This window comes from Callorhinchus milii, unplaced genomic scaffold (genome assembly GCF_018977255.1).
Source record: "Callorhinchus milii isolate IMCB2004 unplaced genomic scaffold, IMCB_Cmil_1.0 Scaffold3, whole genome shotgun sequence".
NCBI classification, from domain to species: Eukaryota; Metazoa; Chordata; class Chondrichthyes; order Chimaeriformes; family Callorhinchidae; genus Callorhinchus; species Callorhinchus milii.
Window position 1 is genome coordinate 41,672,102 of NW_024704744.1, and position 20,190 is coordinate 41,692,291.

At 40.9% G+C, this 20,190-nt stretch overlaps 1 protein-coding gene across 1 annotated transcript in view; it reads left to right on the top strand.

The window, feature by feature from the left end:
* Nucleotides 1-19,633, top strand: part of bckdhb (branched chain keto acid dehydrogenase E1 subunit beta) — a 198,217-nt gene extending 178,584 nt beyond the window's left edge. The window contains exons 10-11 of the mRNA XM_007905050.2: nt 17,120-17,269; nt 19,198-19,633. Coding sequence (XP_007903241.1) covers nt 17,120-17,260 — 141 coding nt within the window. The 3' untranslated portion in view covers nt 17,261-17,269; nt 19,198-19,633. The remainder of the gene's footprint in view (nt 1-17,119; nt 17,270-19,197) is intronic.
* The last annotated feature ends 557 nt before the right edge of the window (nt 19,634-20,190 follow it).

Below are 20,190 nucleotides of genomic sequence, written 5' to 3' on the forward strand. Positions count from 1 at the left end.
TACCTATATACTCTATCTTGGTGACATAATCCACAGACATGAGGTCAATTTCCACATGTATACGGATGACACCCAATTCTATCTCTCTGCATCCACCCTTGACTCCAGGACTACTGCTGTCCTGACAGAATGTCTGTCGGACATCAAGTCCTGGATGAGAGCTAACTTTCTTCAATTGAATGTCAACAAGACTGAGGCTCTCATGATTGGCTCCCGTCAGCGCCTCCACACCTCAGGCACTGACAGTATCACCATTCACGGTTGCACACTCCACCTTGCTAAGCCAGTCCGGGACCTGGGGGTCTTGTTTGACCCTCAACTATCCTTTCTACCCCATATCTGCGCCATGACCCGCTCTGCCTTCCCCCACCTCTGCAACATCGCCCGGCTCTCACACTGTCGCACACCGCAGGCCACCGAAACCCTCATACACGCCTTCATTACAAGCTATGCAAACTCAAGCAGTGAGTTTCTCGCCCCCTCCCTCGCCACCGTCAAGATCCACCTCAAGACCCTCCTCTTTGACCGTGCTTTCGATCTCTTTGCTTCCCCCCCCCTACCCTCCCCCACCCCGACCCCCAGCTCGGGTCCGAACTCTATCTGTGCAGTGCCTTGGGACGTTCTCCTGACGTGAAAAGCGCTTTACAAATATAATTTTGTTGTTGTTGTTGTTGTTGTTGTTGCTGCCAGACTTAGTATAATAGTACATTTGTATTATCTTTCACACTGCATCTGAATGAAAGTGCTATGAATTAAATACTTAATTAAAGTTTATTAGGTTTTTAAAAAGCTGACCTTGTCTGTCTTATGCAGAAGATTAAAATATACTTGTAACAAACCAAGAGGAGTAATGAACCCCATGTGTAGTGGTTAGTTCGCCCACACTGCAAGCAAGAGGACCTGGGTTTGATTCCCAGGTGAGCCAAACCTTAAGCAAGTTTCCTCACGCCACATGCCTCCGTTTACCTAGCAATTTGTAGGAATCCACTTTTTAGTCGATTGGCGGATAGCTTTCCGGGGATAACCATTTGTGTGTCAGCCTGGGGCAGTGATAGAACTTCTGAGATAGAAAGTTGTGGGTTCAATCCCCATATTGGGTCTTGGAATCACATAGTTTAAGCTGACGCTTCAATGCAGTGTTGCGGGTGTGTTGCATTGTTGGAGGTGCTGTCCTTCGTATGACGAACAGTTCTGATGAAGGGTCGTGGACCCAAAATCTTGACTCACTTTCCTTTCTCCATAGATGCTGTCTGACCTGCTGAGTGTTTCCAGTGACTTCTGTTTTTGTTTTCACATTTCCAGCATCTGCAGTATTTTGCGTTTTGCCAACTACTTGATGATATCCTTAAGTTGGCTTTAAACTCCTCCAATATAATCACAACTGCACTTGATTTTATCATTTGTTTAATCATCTTATTTGAACTTGCATAGAATTGAATCAAAAACATTGCACAGTTTGTTGTCAATTCAGAATGAATCCCAAGAATTTTTTCCAACTGTGAGACAAAACCAATGGCATTCAATTAGTGAAGCAGTCAGTATGTTGCTTACAGAATGTTAGCTCAGTAAAGGAACATTTGTGTAACGAGGATATGACTTCTGTTGTGAAAATAATGATTAATGGCTGGAATCTGAGAACCCGTTGTCCACCGGATATTCAGTATAGTTAGGTTGTTGCCAGAATTTCATTTGATATATGACGAGTCTCAGTGTAACGCAATTTGCAATCCCTAATATTTTGCAAAGTAAATGAAGCATTAATCAGCACGAATCATTGATTAATAGAATGAACTCTTCTCAGACGTTCAAGCCTCTCAGGTTTATTTTTTCAGCTATTAGTGTCTCCGACATATTACGTACAACCCTTTTCCTTTTACGTTGAAGAGCCCGTCCCTGCAAACACTGACATTTAGCAACACTGAGAAGGAAAGCATTAACCGTAACCTCCACATCTTCAACGTTGATTTTGTTGAATGAAATGATTGTTTCAAACACTGCTGTCGTTCACTGTAAGGCTCCTTAAAGTGGCACTTTTTTGTAATGTTTTAGATAAACTAATTGTAGTTTGTTGCAGATCAATAACAGTTTCTCAATGCTAAGATCTGAATAAGTCAGAAACATTTTTAAAAATGTAAAAAAAATACAATTAATGTTAATTCCAGATGATGTTGAAATATTAAAACTCACTTTTCTTTCATCCACTCAATCCAACCTCTGTCAGTCCTCGCCAGTGGGTGGGACATTGCTGTGCGCAAATTGGCTGCGTGTTTGCTTACAACATACACAGTCACTACACTTTAAAGTATATCCTATGAAGCCCTCTTGGATGGCCTCTCGGTCGGTGTGAAAAAGTGCTACATCAAATCTGAGGATTATTTTATTATCAGGAAAATGGGCATTTCAGCCCATAGACATTTCAGTTCTGTTTTCAGTATCACTTCTTGGACTGCTTAATAGGAGGCATATTTTAATGATACTAACCTGAAGCGATTTGTCTCTGCACTTCACTAATTTCTGTACTTCAACTTCTTTTGCTGATTACTGTGAAGTGACTGTGTATGTTGTAGGCAAATCAGGCAGCCAATTTGTTATATGCACATTGGCTGCTGGGTTTCCTTATATCATGCACAGTCGCTACACTTTACAGTAAGTTCTGTGAAGCTGTTTGAGATGTCTCAACAATGAGATAAGGTACTATATCAAATGCAAGGATTATTCTTAATCTTAAATTCATTATCAAGTCATAACAATGAAGATATATTTAAGGAACAATGAAGAAGCAAATTTAAAAACTGAGCTATGACTGAGCAAACTCTTAAGCTTGTTTTGACATGAAATAGTTATCGGCTGCTGCTTGCAGATTGTCACCGTAAACTGTATAAATGGAGAAAGTCAGCCAACTGGTACACATCAAAAATTTACCTTTATGAATAATGGAGTGCCTTCCTTTTCAAAAGAGCACACAGAGCTAGACCTACGTAAGAGAGCGAAGAGAACAGCCTGAGCAGATATGTGAGTGGAATTAGAAGCAGGCGAGTGCAAAGATCGCAGCTTGACATCATGAGAGAATGATGTGGCGAGATATAAAAGGAGACGGGCACGACAGGAGGAAAACAAATGCAAAGCATCAATGTGACATCGTGCAACAGGAGAGGACTCAAAAAGGAAATGACAAGAAAAATGTAACTGTGAGACTTAAAGAGGAAGTTAAACGTCAGAAAGAAAATAAAGGGAAATAGATATAAGAAATCACTGCAGAATAGCACTATTTATTTCGAAAGGACAAACTAATCTTTGGTGTCTAAGGCTCATAGCCCGTGAATGATTCGGACCAATAGCCCATGGTTAACTACACAATTGAGGGCTACCTGCATGCCTATGTGTTATTAGCCTAAATCACATTTAAACCCTAGAATCACTGAACTATTTCTCACAAGTGAAATTACAGCAAAGGCTCAGTTGTTTAAATGTGGCTTCAATTTGTTCAATTTTAGTGTTGAAATATATGTAAAAAAAATTCAGTATGCTATATATATTTCTGAGACATTAAACTTCAAATAATTATCAGTGTAGAAGTGAATGTTGGTTCCCCTTTCTGTCTGCTGAGTTGGCAACGGCAGCTGTGACATCACCAGAGTTTGGAGTGCTTGATATAGTTGCTGTGCATACGTTCAACATTGACATGGAGGCTTATGATCTGTAAGCCTTTTGATGTGATGCGTTTGTACATCATGTGAGCAATCTTATGCCACTCAGGTTAATGGTACGCCTGTCACACCAATGCGATGTGACAAGCCTCATATTTTATAATTGCCAACATTTTTACATTTGTGAATTTTTGTGCCTATTAAGCTGAAGGATGTTGTGACTGGCGAACAGAACAATTTGTTTTATTTACATCCCTTGTTGGCTTTAAGGCAAGCAGGAGAAGTGAATGGGAATCATTTGGGCTGCATGAATATAGAAGCTTGCTGGGTTCTTACATTTAAACGGCAGACCAAAGTGCAACTGCATCTGCCTGGAGAAGCAAAATGCGCTACAGGGTATCATGGCAAAGTTAGTAGTGTGCATCCTTTAATTTAAAACAAATGCCACCAATGGTTGTAACAAAACCCAGCGTTAATCCCAACCGCAGACGCGCACACCCTGCTGTACTATTGTGAATGCTACCATTTCCCACACCAGTCATCCTTTTTTAGTCTTTCTGAGCGAGATAGACAATTAAGTCCCAATTATCTAGAGTTGTGGACAGATTCGAGGTATGGATCCATGCCCAAAAGAAACAGAATTGAGACTGCCCAATATCATTTTACGGATGAAAAAGGAGAAGTCTTTTACCCTCATTACATTTGACTTTTGAGATCCATGTTGCACTTCTAATTTTAGAAATATGATCTCAGAAGTGTAGTAGAGTTCACCAATACAAACCGAAATGTACTGCTAAAGATCAAGCCACTTCTAAGCAGTGGGTCTTGCACCTATTTAATCTGCGTGAAGGAAGTGTGTGTGGCATCTCAACACCAATTTAGCCCATTGAGAACTGCCAAAGCTTACCACCTACTAAAATAGAGCAGAGTGGTAATCAGGAGTAATTTAAGGCTGTGCTGTAAATTTAAAGCTACACTGGGAATAAATGAATGCACATAAAACCTGTAATTTGTTAATTAGATTCTGTGGTAATGGAGTTAACGTCATATCTTAATTTAAAGCAGAAATGTTTTTATCAAAAACAACAACAACTTGGATTTATATAGCGCCCTCCACACCGGACGGCATCTCAGAGCGCTTCACAGTAACAACAGTAAAACAAAAGTACAAACATGTTTTTGTCAAAATAACAGTTCCAATATAAAATAAAGATGATTCTGTTTGATTAACATTTTGCAAATTGCATTGAATCGAGTACATGAGGCAGGTACTGTTATTCACATTACTGTGTTATTATTTGAGGAAAGTATAAAGTAGCAATGTGTATTAAGTATAAGCTCCAATTGGTAGAGCTATTGGGTATGGAAATGTGCCCGAGCTGTGGGCAGCAGGGATGGTGGCAATGCTCTTGTGTATTTAGTACTAGGTTGTCTGCTCACAAGAGGCTTACAAGGAGTTCTTGTACCTGCTATCTTCATAGTGAGGTTTCAAACCTGTATTTGTCAGATATCTACTGACTAGCTGGTGACTAGAGGTACGTGGGTGGGGATCCTTGGAGTTCAACTGGCTCCAAAGTGACCTTTCTAGCAAGGAAATATTGGAAGTGAGTCAACTCTCTGTGACAGTCTCAATAATCCTGATTCAGGTGAGTGTACAGTACTTCTAATACCCTGCTGTTAGCAAACCAGCCAGTTTCGCTCATCAGCAGGACTTAGCAAAGTAATTAATGGGGGCAGGGATTCTTTCCATTGAGGTTCTTGTTAATCCTACATACCAAAGCCCTAAAAGGGTAGTCCCACTGAGACAAGCACTGGAAGCTTGTCAGACAATGTTCATAATGACCAATTATTTCTGTTTGACCCTGAGCTGTCCTTTCTCCCCCATATCCGCGCCACAACTGGCACCGCGTTCCATCACCTCCGGAATGTCGCCAGACTACGGCACTACCTCACTCCTCACGCTGCTGAAACTCTGGTCCACCTCAAGGCTGGACTATGGGAACTCTCTCCTCGCCGGCCTTCCCGGCACCTCCCTCCACAAGCTGCAGGTCATTCAGAACTCTGCAGCTCGTGTACTGTCCCGCACCAGGCTTCGGGACCACATCACTCCCACCCTCGCTCGCCTCCACTGGCTCCCCATCCCCCAGAGGATCGAATTCAAGATCCTCATCCTCACCTACAAGGCCATTCACGGCCTCGCTCCCTCCTACCTCTCCAATCTACTATCCCCCTACCTACCCGCCCATACCCTCCGTTCCTCTGGCTCCGGTCTGCTCCACATCCCCCGCCCCAACCGCCCTACCATCGGTGGCTGGGCCTTCAGCCTCTCAGCCCCCAGGCTCTGGAACTCTATCCCCCAGTGCCTTCGCCGCCTCCTCCCTTTCCTCCTTCAAGGCCGGTCTCAAGACCTTTCTCTTTGACTGTGCCTTCAGCTCCCCTCTCGACTCTCTACCCCCTCCTCACTCCCTCCCTTCCCTCCCCTCACCCTGACCATTTCCCCCCTGCTCGGGTCCTGACCCAACTGTACAGCGCCTTGGAACGTCCTCCCGACGTGAAAGGCGCTCTATAAATGGAATCTTGTTGTTGTTGTTGTTTTCACTGGTTGAATTTTAGCAGCACTCAACACATTTTAGGGTCCCAAAACTTTGGCTCCTGTCAAGTTGTGACTAATACCTTCCAGAATTAGGTGAGCCACATTCAGCCCTCCGGGGAAGTGGTGCACACTCCCTTCCAGACATAATGGGAAATTTCCATGCATAGGTGGCATGCAACATCATATCTGAATTATAAAGAAATGCAAATGTGGGACAGTTTGTCTGTTTTGGATATTTAAGCATGGTGATGGGCTTTTGAATGTAACATCTGGCTGACAACACAAATGTATACGATTATTTGATTTGTGGAATATTTCTGTAAATTGACTGTCACGTTTGCCTACAAAATAGTCACTAGATTTTATTGTAAAATGCTATCGCACACTTTGAGATGTCCTTTCAATTTGAAAGGGGGATATATTAAATGCAAAGATCATTATTATTATTATCAATTTTCATGACCATTCATGGTGCAAGCTGAAGCTCTGTGTTTTGTAAAGCCTTATCATAAATTTTGGATGACATTGTTTTCCCCTGACAATTAGTTGAGTTTATTTTATTGGAAGTTTTACAATTATAGGTGCCTAGAGACAGTAACAAGTTGAGGGTATCACGTGGCATTGTATATCATGAAAGGTTAAAACACGGCTTTTGATATACAGTATAGTCAGAATTTGTGAAGTCAGATTTATTCCAAGAACTGTATTGAAGGGCTGTTGTACCACTATGATTTGAACTGAAGTGATGATAGGTTTTATTTCATTCCAAGTTACAAGCGAAGCAGATGATGCCCCATATTCTGTACAATAATAATAATAATAATGCAAAGTCTCAAATTAATTTTTGATTTTTAGGTTGATTGGAAGTCAAGTACAAACTTCAAACAATTAGAGTTCAAACAATTTATTCAGAATAGATGCTGCAGGCAGGTATCAAATGTTGTAATATTACAATTGCTAATATCTGGTGCAAATTTAGGATTACCTCCTCATCCATTTATTCCTTGCATCTTTGGATAAATCCTAGAATTCAATTATTTTAACTGTCTTACACCGCTTCTTTCAAAGACCTATCTATGTATCTGTAGTACTCTGTGCCTCTTCCAAAGAATACTGCTATATAGGGTCTCAAAATGTTCTATTTGGGATTTCTCTACATTGAATTCCAATTGCCTTTCTTCCTCAGTTTGGCTGCACCCAAATTTGGTGTCAGTAAATTTAGACACCTAGCATACACACCCTCCCCCCCCCCCCCCCCCCCCCCCCCCCCCCCCCCCCCCCCCCCCCCCCCCCCCCCCCCCCCCACCGCCATTCCTAAATCCAGAATATTGAAATATATATTCATATATACATGGAAAACAAGAGAGGTCCTATCTCAGGCTCAGGGGTATACCACTGACTACATTCCACCATTCCAAACCCAACCCTTTAATCTGCTTCCTGCTGTCAGCTATCTTTACCTGTGATGCCACATTCTCCTTAATACTATAATAATAATAATAATCCTTGCATTTGATATAGCACTTTTCAAGTCTTCTAGACGTCTCAAAACTCTTCACAAAATATGGAGTCCTGTAGCTCAGTGGTTAGAGCACTCGCTTTGCAAGCGAGAGACCTGAGTTCAATTCCAGGCAGGGTGAAACTGTGGGCAAGTTTCCTTACTCTACATGCCTAATAATAATCCCTCCAAAACCAAAAACAATAATAAATTGGTCATTTTCAATCTACGACTGTTTGTGGGACATTGCTGTGCGCAATTGGCTGCTGCGTTAGCCCACAAATATACAGTCAATTCACTTAACAGTGTGTTCTGTGAAGCGCTTTGGGATGTCCTCCAAATGCAAGGATTATTATTTTGTTATTAATATTCTGTAAAGTGAATTGACTGTATATTTGTGAGCGAAACGCGGCAGCCAATTGCGCACAGCAATGCCCACAAACAGTTGTGGATTGAAAATGACCAATTTATTATTGATTTGTTTTGGAGAGATTATTATTAGGCGTGTGGAGTAAGGAAACTTGCCCAAGGTTTCGCCCTGCCTGGAATTGAACCAAGGTGTCTCGCTTGCAAGGCGAGTGCTCTAAACACTGAGCTACAGGACTCCACTAATACTACATCTGTGCTTTCATTTTTGCAACAAGCCTCTTTGGGATACATTATAAAATGCCTTCTGGAAATCCATATGCATAATATACACTGCATTTCCTTTATCTGTGTCTGTTATTTCCTCCAAAATCTATCAAATTAGTCAAGCACAAACTGCCTTTTGCAACATTGTGCTGGTTGACCTGGAATACTCCATGCCTTTTTAAATATTTATTAATTTGCAACACATTGGAATCTTGGTTATCTTGGCAGCCTGATATTAGGCCAAATGAATTGAAGAGTCAAAGGTTCTCTTTAGGTAAGCTTTTTAACACTAACAGAACATTATGTATGTATAGACTTGTGGAGTGATGCAACTCCTTGAATAATGGTCAAAAAGGATTTTTCAATTAGCCTTGTGCTTGAATCAACAGTATCATCCACAGTCTTCATCATCTAATAATAATAATAATCCTTGCTCAATTACTTGAATGCCAGACTCTCCAACTCCACCCTACATAAGCCACAGACTACCCAGAAATCTGCAGCCTGTGTCCATTGTGATAAGGCGCTATAACAAATGCAAGGATTATTATTATTATTTATTATTCCACCTCACTTCTCTACCCGCACGCCCTCCATTCAATTGGCTCCGGCTTCCTGCACATCTCTCATCCCTTCCATTTCACTGTTGGCAACCTGCTTTTAAACCACTGCGGCCCAAGACTCTGGAACTCTCTACCTCAATCCTTCCTCCTTGTCTCCTCCTTGCCCATCGAAAGATCGCACCTGAAGACATTCCTCTTTGACTGTGCCTACAGCTTTCTATCCTTAGCTCAGTGTCAAGCTACGTCACCTTAAGGCACTCCAAAACACAAGCCTGCGTGAAAATTACTATATAAATGCAAGTTGTTGTTGTTATAGGTGTTGTATCAAAGGTTTATGACTATCTCTTTGTGTCAGATGCTTTTTAATATTCTTCTGGAACATTAATCATTTGCTGGTTCATTCCAGTAAAAAAGTTCTAATGTAAAACACTGACTGTCCAGCACCTTGGGACTCCAGACGTGAAAGGCACTATACAAATGTAATTTTGTTGTTGTTGTAATCGTTTCTCAGACAGATTGCTGGGTGGAGCACATCAAGATAATGGAATATTCCACTTGGGGGACAAGCAAAGGAGAGGATGATTTATTTATTCTGGCTGAAAGGTTGTTGGCTGTCAGCTGATTACAGAGGCATACAAGTGACAGTATGTAGAAGTCCACAGTCTAGACTGCTCTACCCACTTGACTGAAGTTGTGGCATTTAGGCACACAGTCACTGTCCGGGAAAACAGAAAAAGACTGCAAATAATTTTTCAAAAAGTTACATTGACTTTGAGTCTCTGCGCAAGGCACATAAAATTTGAACGTGTGTTTAGTGTTAGCTAGAGTTCGGTTGGTAGCTGTAAGCACATATTGAACATCATTGTCAGGGAGATTGGAAACTGGTTCACGTATTTTGTAAAACATTTTTTACAATTATTTTACAAATGTAAAGTGAATTGAAGGTTATTGTTGAAAGGATTAGCACTTCGGTATTCGAATATCCCATAAAGGTCTGTTTAGATGGCACGATGCAGGTGTAATTTGAAGATGAGCAAAGAGAAGACAAGATGGAGGGAAGCAGTTCTAGAGATTCAAGGCATAATGGGTGAAATCTCTAGAATCTCGATATTATCCTCATCTGAAAGGAACCAGAGCAGATCATGCTGCTTCCTCCCCTTATGGAGGCTTTGGAATAATGCGCTGTGACAAGCTAAAGATGCTTACTGTATTCCAGTATGAGCTAAAATAATATTTTGTCCAACTAATCCTGAGACAAACCAAAAGATTCCCTAGCTCCTGAGACAAACCAAAAGCATTTTGCCATATTTTCAGGATTTGGGTTTATTACAGAATATCCCTGGTAATGTCTCAAGCGCAGTCAATGCGCACAGTGCATACATGAGGGAATTGAACTGATCTGGGTCCAAGGTGATGTTTGGCAGCAGCATGTTGGAATCGAGCCAGCCCTCTGGCAGGCTCAGTCATCCAGTTCCTGAGCCAGCTGAGCCACCCTGTCTCCAGGGTGCTGCTGATGACAGCACAGCCAGCCTGGTTCATCGGCAGGACTTGAAGGGCAAACCAATCACTGGGGGCGGGGAAACCTCCCACTCAGGTCCTGTTAACCCTGCAAGCGAAAGCCTTAATGGATGGGGTGGTACTTGCTGGACAAGTAGCCAGGAAAGCTTTCCAGACAGTGCTATCAAAGGCAAGCTAAGCGGTTTTAGCAAATTAGATTCCAGCAGCAGCCCAACGGATGCTCTGGGGTCCCCAAGCCTTGGCTTTGCCAACCTGCACCTAATACTTTTCAGAATTAGGTAAGTGGGAATGCATCTCTCCAGGGAGAGAGTGCCCATTCCATTAATCCATTTCTGGAATTTCCATGTGTAGGTAGGAACCATGGAATTCTCAGTTTGGTTGGGATATTCTGAAGCATGGCGATGGATTTCCGCATGTGTCCGCTGACCAAACAAAACCTCCAAAAACAAAATATTTGGGATGAATGGCCTGTTTCCTTGTTTTACAGTCTATGTAATATGATATGTGTAAATGTGACATCGCCTACAAAGTTAGATAGAATCATAGACATTTACACCGTAGAAGATCATTCGGCCCATCAAGTCTGCACCAAAACCCAGCTCGGGTGCAAACCCTTAACTGTCCAGCGCCTTGAGACGTCCTCCCAATGTGAAAGGAGCTATATAAATGCAATTTATTGTTGCTATTGTTGTATCTTATAACTATAGCCCCCAGTCACCGACTCCCATACAGTGGAAATAACTTCTCCCTATTTACCCTGTCAAAGCCTCTCAAACTTTTATAGGTCTCTTTCATGACCCCTCTCACCTTCCTCTCTCCAATGAAAATAGGCCCAAATTCTCCAGTCTCTCCTTATAACTAATGAAGTTCCCTCATCCCTGGTATCATTCTTATAAATCTCCTCTCCCCGCCCCACCCAGCCTCCACCTTCAAGACTTTAACATCCTTCCTGAAATGAAGTCCCCAAAACTGAAAGCTACTGCCATTCAAATGTGTACTCCCCTCAATTTTTCTACTAAAATAAATGACTTCACATATTTTCTTCATTTAACTTTATCTGCTACTGGTGTGCCCAGTGTGGTCATCTAAGTTCTCCTGCAATCTCTTGCCACCCTCCTCACTATTCACTATACCTCCCAGCTTGGTATAATCCACAAACTGCACTCCAAGGTCATTATATTAAGGCCATTAATATGTATAATGTGTGAGTGAAAGAGGAGACTGAGTAAGAAAGGTGTGTGAAAGAGAGCAGAATGCACTTTTTAATATGGGGCAAGAAGGAATAATGAAACGCCCTTGGCACCTTGATTGATGATCCTCAGTGGAATTCAGTAGTAGGTGTGACCATGTCAACTGATAGAAATAATCCCCAGCAACGCAAGTGTTGGTAAATCCTGCACCTGCTACTTACCTGTACCATTAGACACTTGATTCATTGTTCTCAGGCAAGACAAAATTATGCACTTAGGGAGTAACTACTTTCAAATAACTGACTCATCAATTTTTAACTAGTGGATGGTGTCACAGCAAAGTCCCCAAATGCTTCGAGAAATCTATTGTAATTGACGGCATAGTTGATGGTGATTATCAATGGAAAAGAAAGTGCATGTCGAAAAACTCTATTACGAGAAATTTGGACCTCCACTGTGCCAACAAAGGACTCTCTGTTTTCTGACTTGCCTTCTTTGTGCCTCCTGTATCACGGTGACACATTTCCAGATATTTGAATGGAGAAAATGACATGTATAACTTTTTTTTATGCACTAACACAGTATTTTTCTTGTTGGAGGTGCCGTCCTTCTGATGAGACTTTAAACCGTGGTCCCGCCTGTTCAGGTGGCCGCGAAAGATCCCATGGCACTATTCAAAAAGAAAATGGAATTGCTCGCGGTGTCCTGGCCAACACAACAAACCCCCAAAATAAAATAAAATAAAATTGGTCACTCCCTGCTCCATAGCTGATTGTGGGATATTGCTGCTGGGTTTCACCCACAAAATACACAGTCACTGCACTTTACAGTATATCCTGTGAAGTGCACTTACTTCCTGCATGGACAACATGTCGGATGTGACATTAGAAATATTTCCTGCACCTGGCATACATGGGCAATGTGCAGGAAATGGGTGGTTATTACCAGTTTTTGCTACTTTTTCCATAGATGAAGTCCTTTCACATAGTTAAATTCAGACCATGTAATTTCACATAGTTAAATTCAGACCATGTAATTTCACATAGTTAAATTCAGACCTTAGCATAGTTTATATCTGGTTTTGAGCATCCCGTTATCTAATGAGCATCACATTATCTAATGCTATTGAGTGGGGTATGGCAGACTAGAAAACTGAGAGTTGGAATACTTTCAGGTGACTTGTTAACTATATAATTCCCACATACAAACATAAGTAATTGCAAAAGGGATTCAGAGACTGATAGTGTATGTTATTTTGTTCTGCACCATTAAAGATATGCTGACAAAGCTATTTCAGACAAAATCTGGTGAAAATATTGCATTTATGTTTCTTTCACTGTATAGTATCTTGCTCCCACCGCAGAATTATGAATTGCTGATCTTTCATACTTTTTAAATATACATTTTTCTTGCTGACATAGTTTTCCTGCCACATTTCAGTGCAAAACCAACCTCCCTTGTAAAATTAAATACCAATTTGTCATTGCTTTGATGAACTTTCATTACCTTTGAAGTGTAGATGCCTTTGGTTTTAACATCTGGTGTTTTATGGCACATCAGTTCATAAATTTGAAATGATTAACATTTAAACCTGCAATACCTGATTTAATTATTAACCTTTAACATCCCCAAATAGATAATACAAAGACTGCTGTATACTGTCATACTGTATACTGTCATATGAGACAGTATATATATATATTGTGTATAAGTTAGTGACATTGTGGAACGAGCTTCCCAATGTGGTGCTTGAAGCAGGTAGCAAAGATGCAGTTAAGAGGAAGCTAGATATACACATGGGGGTGAACACAATAGAAGGCTCTGGGAGAAGGTAAGAAGTGGGTGGAGACCAATGTTGCCAGATTGGATGGGTTCACGCCTAATTGGTTGGGTTTTTGGGTGGGTGTCTAATTTTCTAATTTGTAAATTTTAATTTAAACCTGCAAATGATTTTTTTCTCTTTTGAAGACCTTTTCTTACACAGCTTCAAAAGCATTAACCTAAGTTGGCATAATATTGAGCTACTTTTGAACTCGTACTTAGTAGACTTTGGGTTACAAACATATTCTAATTGCCAGCCACCCTGGTGGAGATTCATGTGGAGTTTAATCACGGGCACGGAACAGTTGGGCTGAATGGCCTGATTCCTGCTCTACATTCTATGTAACTCTATGTATTTACTGTTCTTAGCAATTGTATAATCAGTTGCCAAGGAGAAATCTATGAAACAAATGCAAAAAATAAAAAAGGCTTTGTGTTTCCTTCAAGAAATATTAAGCAGCTTTACTGGTGTTAATCTGCAGATTACTCTAATTTCTTTTTTAAAAAATCCTCCAAAACTATAGTATATTTGCAAAGTGTTTAGCCAAATTGAACTGATCGTAAAAAAAAATCCCTTTTAAATAATTGCTTATTAACTAGTACACCATTAGGTGGTAGATTTTATTCACCTCAGCTATAAATCAAGGTCATTGTTCCCACTTACACTGACTCAACCTTTCCCCAAAACCTCAAGACTGGAAATCCTTACTTCCTTTATACTGCCCTGGTTTGCAGGGTACTTTGAAATTTTTTCAGAGAGCTGGTTCTGAAGTCAGTTCAGGATGCTAATGCTAGGATTGTGCTACGTTATGAGGCAGAATCCAAAACACTAGTAGAAACCACTGTGTATGCCCTATTTGTATTTGCTTGGGAAGGAAGGTGTATACAGGCAAACAGTGCCAAAATCACAGCACTGCCCACATTCAGAGGAATGTGGTAGCCGGCACATGCAGGGTGTTTTGTTTACCCAGCTATCCTGTTACGTCTAGAAGCCGAATGAAATGCCACATTGAGAGATACTGGCTATGACTAAATATCGTCCATACAGGCAGCAATTTAAAAAGAATATCAGTCTTGCCTTCCCTTCTCTGCTATCTATAGGTTTTTAAACCTAATCTTAACCTAACCAGTTCACCATGATTGATCATATTCTCTTTTCAATCTACTTTTTATCCTAAAGTTTGGCTCTTGGGCTTTTGGTTAGATACCTGTGGAGTCTTGTAGCTCAGTGGTTAGAGCACTCGCCTTGCAAGCGAGACACCTGAGTTCAATTCCAGGCAGGGCGAAACCTTGGGCAAGTTTCCTCACTCCACACGCCTAATAATAATCCCTCCAAAACAAAATAATAATAAATTGGTCATTTTCAATTCATGACTGTTTGTGGGACACTGCTGTGCGCAATTGGCTGCCGCGTTTCCCCCACAAATATACAGTCAATTCACTTTACAGCTTATTCTGTGAAGAGCTTTGAGACGTCTAGAAGACTTGAAAAGTGCTATATCAAATGCAAGGATTATTATTATTATTATATTATTACCTCCTCACAACGCGGGGTTTGAAAATCAAATATTCACGACACCAATAGTGACTTCCAGTTTGTGAATGAAATTGCAGAATAAACTGGGAAAAAATCAAAATTCTGAATCCTGGCATAGACCATCATTATTCCAGACTCTTAAGAATGCTGAAGAAAATGTAACAGCATCATAGCATATTTATTTCATTATTGCAGAAATGTTTCTGCATTATATTTTAGTGTATGAAGGAACCTAGGGAGTGCAAATACAGATATGCAAGGCATCACAAATGAGACATAGAACCTTAAAAACAGACATACAAAGGGGAAGAAGTAATGTTGAACTTTTAAGAATTTGAATTAGGTCACATTTGGAGTTTTGGGCACCCATTATAGTAGAAATATGAAAGTTTGGGATTCAAGCGTTACTTCAAGAGTTTGAGTCTAGGCCAACAGTCCTGTGTAATGATGAGAGTGCTTTGCACTGCTGTCCTCAGGAGAAGACGTAGATCGAGGTCTTGTCTGCGTGTTCAGATGACTGTTAAAGATTCTCTGGCAATATTTGAAAAGAGAAGGCAATTTCTCCTGATGTGCTGGCAATAGTCATGGAATCATAAAATCTTAGAGCACAGAGGAAACCATTTGGCCCATCATGCTTGTGCTGGCTCTTTGAAAGAGTTATCCAACTAGTCCCACTCTGCCGCTCTTACAACAACAACAACTTGGATTTATATAGCGCCCTCCACGCCAGATGCATCTCAGAGCGCTTCACAGTAACGGATCCCAGGGCCGAGGCAGGGGAAGGTGACCAAAGGAACGGTCGAAAAGAAAGTTCTAACTAGTCCCCATAGCCCAGGAAATGTTTCCTTTTCAAGTAACTATCCAATTAACTTTTGAAATCTACTCTTGAATCTGCTTCCCCCACCCTTTCAGGCAGCCCCACAGATAAATTTGGTCATTCATTTCTTGGCAATTTTAGGATATTGCGGTGCACAAATTGGCTGCCACGTACACCTACTAATACACAATTGCTACACTGCAGTAAATCTTGTGAAACATTCTGAGAGGTTTCAGAAACATGATAAGGCACTATATCAAATGTACTAATTTATTATTCGTAATCTTTTTCACTTGAACTGAGATTTGAGGGTGACCTGAAAACTGGTCTTCAGGATTATCCAGCGTATTGATAGGGTAGATTATGCCAACTGGTCAACATGCCCAAGAAAGAGCACAAACTGAATGTAATCTCAAAAACAAATAAGGGGAGGTCAGAAGAAAAAGTCTTCACACTGAGGGAATGTGGAATTTTCAGCCAAATGTTGTTCAAGCAAACAGACCATAAATTATTTTATTATTTGAAAAAGAAGAATATTAAAGCATATGAGGAATGAGCAATGGAGTGGTATTATACTAGGTGGAGAAAAAGGCCACTGTCGACTTGAATTTCCTGTGCTATATCATTGTATAATCCTACCAATGCACTCGTGCAATTTTCCAAACATGAAGTGTTTAGATGTGCAGTCAGTCTGATGTTGTAAACATATAGAGAACACTAATAAATGGCACTTACATAGATCACTTTTATTCATTGAACAAGTCCTCTTGCTATTTTACCTTACTCCAAACTGTTATGGCAAAGAAAACATTTTGAATGTCCCAAGCATTGGGAAATTTCCTTGTGACACTTAAAAAGCTTTGAAGTAGCTCCTTTCTTATTATATGACCCATTTAGCACAAAAACGTTAACAGCAATGTCGTTGTGTGGCATACTGCATGTTTTCTCTGTAAACTTAATCTGTCTTTTATGAGCTTAGTTAATGTCACACAGATAAGAGAGCATGGAAGTATTTTGTACGTAGAGAAAAGAAATGTCAGTCACTAAAAACTAAGCCAGCTGATATGATGTTACCATGCATGTTCTGGGCCAGAACCGCCCAAAGCACAAAACACAATATCAAGCAAAACAGTATTTATTAACATAGACTTGTACTAGATAGAGCTAGGACTAAATAAAGTGCACTTTGTGCTGTGTAGGGTGTAGCTCAAACACCCAGAAGGTTAATTTTTGTAAACAAAATCTGTCAGTTACTGAAACCTGCAACTCAAATTACTTTCATCCTTTTTTTGTAATCTACAGGAGGAATGCTTTCTTAACCTAGAGGCACCTATCAACAGGGTATGTGGATATGACACACCTTTCCCACACGTCTTCGAACCCTTCTACATACCAGACAAATGGAAGTGCTTTGACGCTATTCGGAAAATGATCAACTATTAAGTGCAGCAGGTAGGAGACTCAAAAGTGTCAAAAGTCTGAAATACACACAGCATAACAAACCCTACAGCGAGTTTCGAGGCAGTAATGCAATCAGACAACTCTGGGGAATTACATCGACGGTGATGGGAATTTTGAACAATTTGACATTTTTCCGAACCCTCGAAGATTAGGTTATGAACTGTAATTGATTTCTCACAATGTATCCTGTTTTCAACAACAACAACTTGCATTTATATAGCACCCTTCATCTGGGGTAGAGTCCTGGAGTGCTTGACAGTGGCAGAGTCTGACCCTGAGCCAGGTGGAAAAGGGAGGGGGTAGGTGACTAAGCTTGATCAAAAAGGAAGGACTTTGGGCAGGATTTGAATGTGGGGGCAAGGCGGAGGGATTGAGGGAGTTTGGGGCATAGTTGTTGAAGGCACAACTACCGAAGGTGGAGAGGAGGGGATAAGGGAGGGACAAACGGGAGGCTGGAGGCAGCAGGTGGGGGAGTGGGGCTAAGCAAATTGGATAGGTAGGGAGGGCAAGGGCATGAAGGGATTTGAAAATGAGTGAGAGGATCTTGAAATCGATCCGTTCAGTGATTGGGATCCAGTGGAGCTAAGCAGGGACTGGGAGGCTCCGCTGGCCTAATTTCCCAATAAAATTAGTCACTCATCCTATGGTTATTTTTGGACATTGCTGTGTGCAACTTGGCTGCCACATTCTCCCACAAAACAGATACAGTCACTCCACTTTTTAGTATATCTTCTGAAGCGCTTTGGGACGTTCTCCTGGCATGAAAGGTTCTATGTTAATAATCAGGTTACAAGCAAACTGAGGTGAGTTATAACAAGGTTGCCCTGTATTAGCTGAATTTGAAGCAAAATCAAAAATATTTCTACTTAAATATCAGTAGATGTGATAGGGTTTAGAAGAAATCTTCGAAGAAACTTAACCGCTATCCTGAAGTTTAGCAGTGTTGGTGAATCTTAGGCATGTACAGATTATTACTAATAATTTCTTAGCCAGTGAAAGCACATGAAACAACATAGACAGCAAAAACAATGAGGTGAATGTACTATGGGCATCCTTTTCTTGGGGAATATATATCACAATAAAAAAAATCCTTGCATTGATATAGCGCCTTATCACATCTTCGAGACATCTCAAAGTGCTTCAAAGGATATACTGTAAAGTTAATTTACTGTATATTTGTGGGCGAAACGTGGCAGCCAATTGCACACAGCAGTGTCCCACAAACAGTCATGGATTGAGTGTCCAAATTATTTTTATTTTGAAGGAATTATTACCCCCGGAAAAGCTATCCGCCAATCGACTAACAACTGGGTTCCTACTTACTGCTAGGTAAACAGAGGGGTGTGGAGTAAGGAAACGGCCCAACTTTTCGCTCTGTCGTGAATCGAACCCAGGTCCTCTCGCTTGCGAGGCGAATGCTCTAACCACTGAGCTACAGGACTCTTACACCTAGTGCTGAAATACTGTTGATATTTATGTGTAATGTGTATTCCATTATAGACAACAGGACCCAGGGGAATAAACAGAAATAAAACTATAAATAGAAGATGCTTTTCAATATGAAACACAATGACTCTTTGTAAATTTAAACTTCTTTCCCTCATTTGATCCACCTCTCAACCAGGTTGAAGCCGTACTCTTCAGTCCCCACCCTTACTTTGTAAAATTAATTCTATGCAATATTGTATTTCTTCTCCAGGTGCTTGGATGTCCCCACGTTAGGTGAAAAGCAGTGGGATTTGATGTAAATACATTTTAAAATATTGTGAAAGGAATTTTTTTTACCCCGCAGGCAGTATTAACTATAAATGGAAAGCAGATAATCATTGTGCTCGTAGCACCCACTTAATGCAAGAATTTATGTCAAGCTGTAGCTGCCATTACCTGTAATTTACGTCAATGACTTGTTTCTTTCCTAGAGCCTGAGGGGCAGAAAGGACCCTGCTGCAGCTTCCAGAGCTCCGTCACATTTAATCCAGACCAATTCACATTGCCCAAAGAATTAACTGCCTGCTGCCGGAAAGAAGATCTACAATCTATCACAGCTGCAGCGGTCCATGCAGTCTGAAGGAAAACAATATTCATGCTTTTCTATTAAAGCTACAAGGCAAGAAATGGAGCTTACAACCCATCTTGCCTTAGAACACAATAGTTTATTTTATTTCTGATCTACTAATGGTTGAAGTATTCCTCTTCAGTAATCTGCCTATATTTTAGTTTTCCTGTGTGGTGGGAAATATTATTCAGTCTGAAAAATTGAACATGGTTCTCTGCTGGTGTGAAGATTGGCCTTCCAGTGTAAAACCAGCACAAGGGAGTTTTATTGGGCATACAACAATAAAAGAATTACCAATACATCATTTGTTTCTACTGTATTTATTGGAACGTTTTATTTAAGTTACTTAGGATTTTATTTTAGTTCACCTGGTGCCTGTCTGTTGAATAGCTGATGAAGAAACTCAGAGACTTGGGAAGGCAGTTGCTGGAAGAAATTACCTGGAGTGCAGGTTTGTGAACACACGTTCATATATCCAGGGCTTGGAATCCACCTTGATTGGTTTGCAGAGAGGTAAGAAACTGCTGCTCAAGCTTTCCACCTCCAACTGGTGGAACCTTCGCTCAATGGGAAGAGATTTGTGTCTGAGCTGTGGGCAGGAGAATAGTGGCAATGTTCTTTTGCAATCTCAATAGGTGAATTCCTAAGGCAGGTAAATCCACAGTACTCCAGGGTGCTGCTGATGATTGGCCAGCCAGCCCAGCTTCTCAGCAAGGTTTGGAGGGTCAGTCAGTCCCACTTTGGCTCCTGTTGACCCTGCAACTCAAATCCCTATTGTGTAGGGTTGTCTGAGCTGAACAAGGGGTAGGAATGGCTAGCAATGCGATTTAGTGCGGTATTTAGGGGAGCGGTTAGT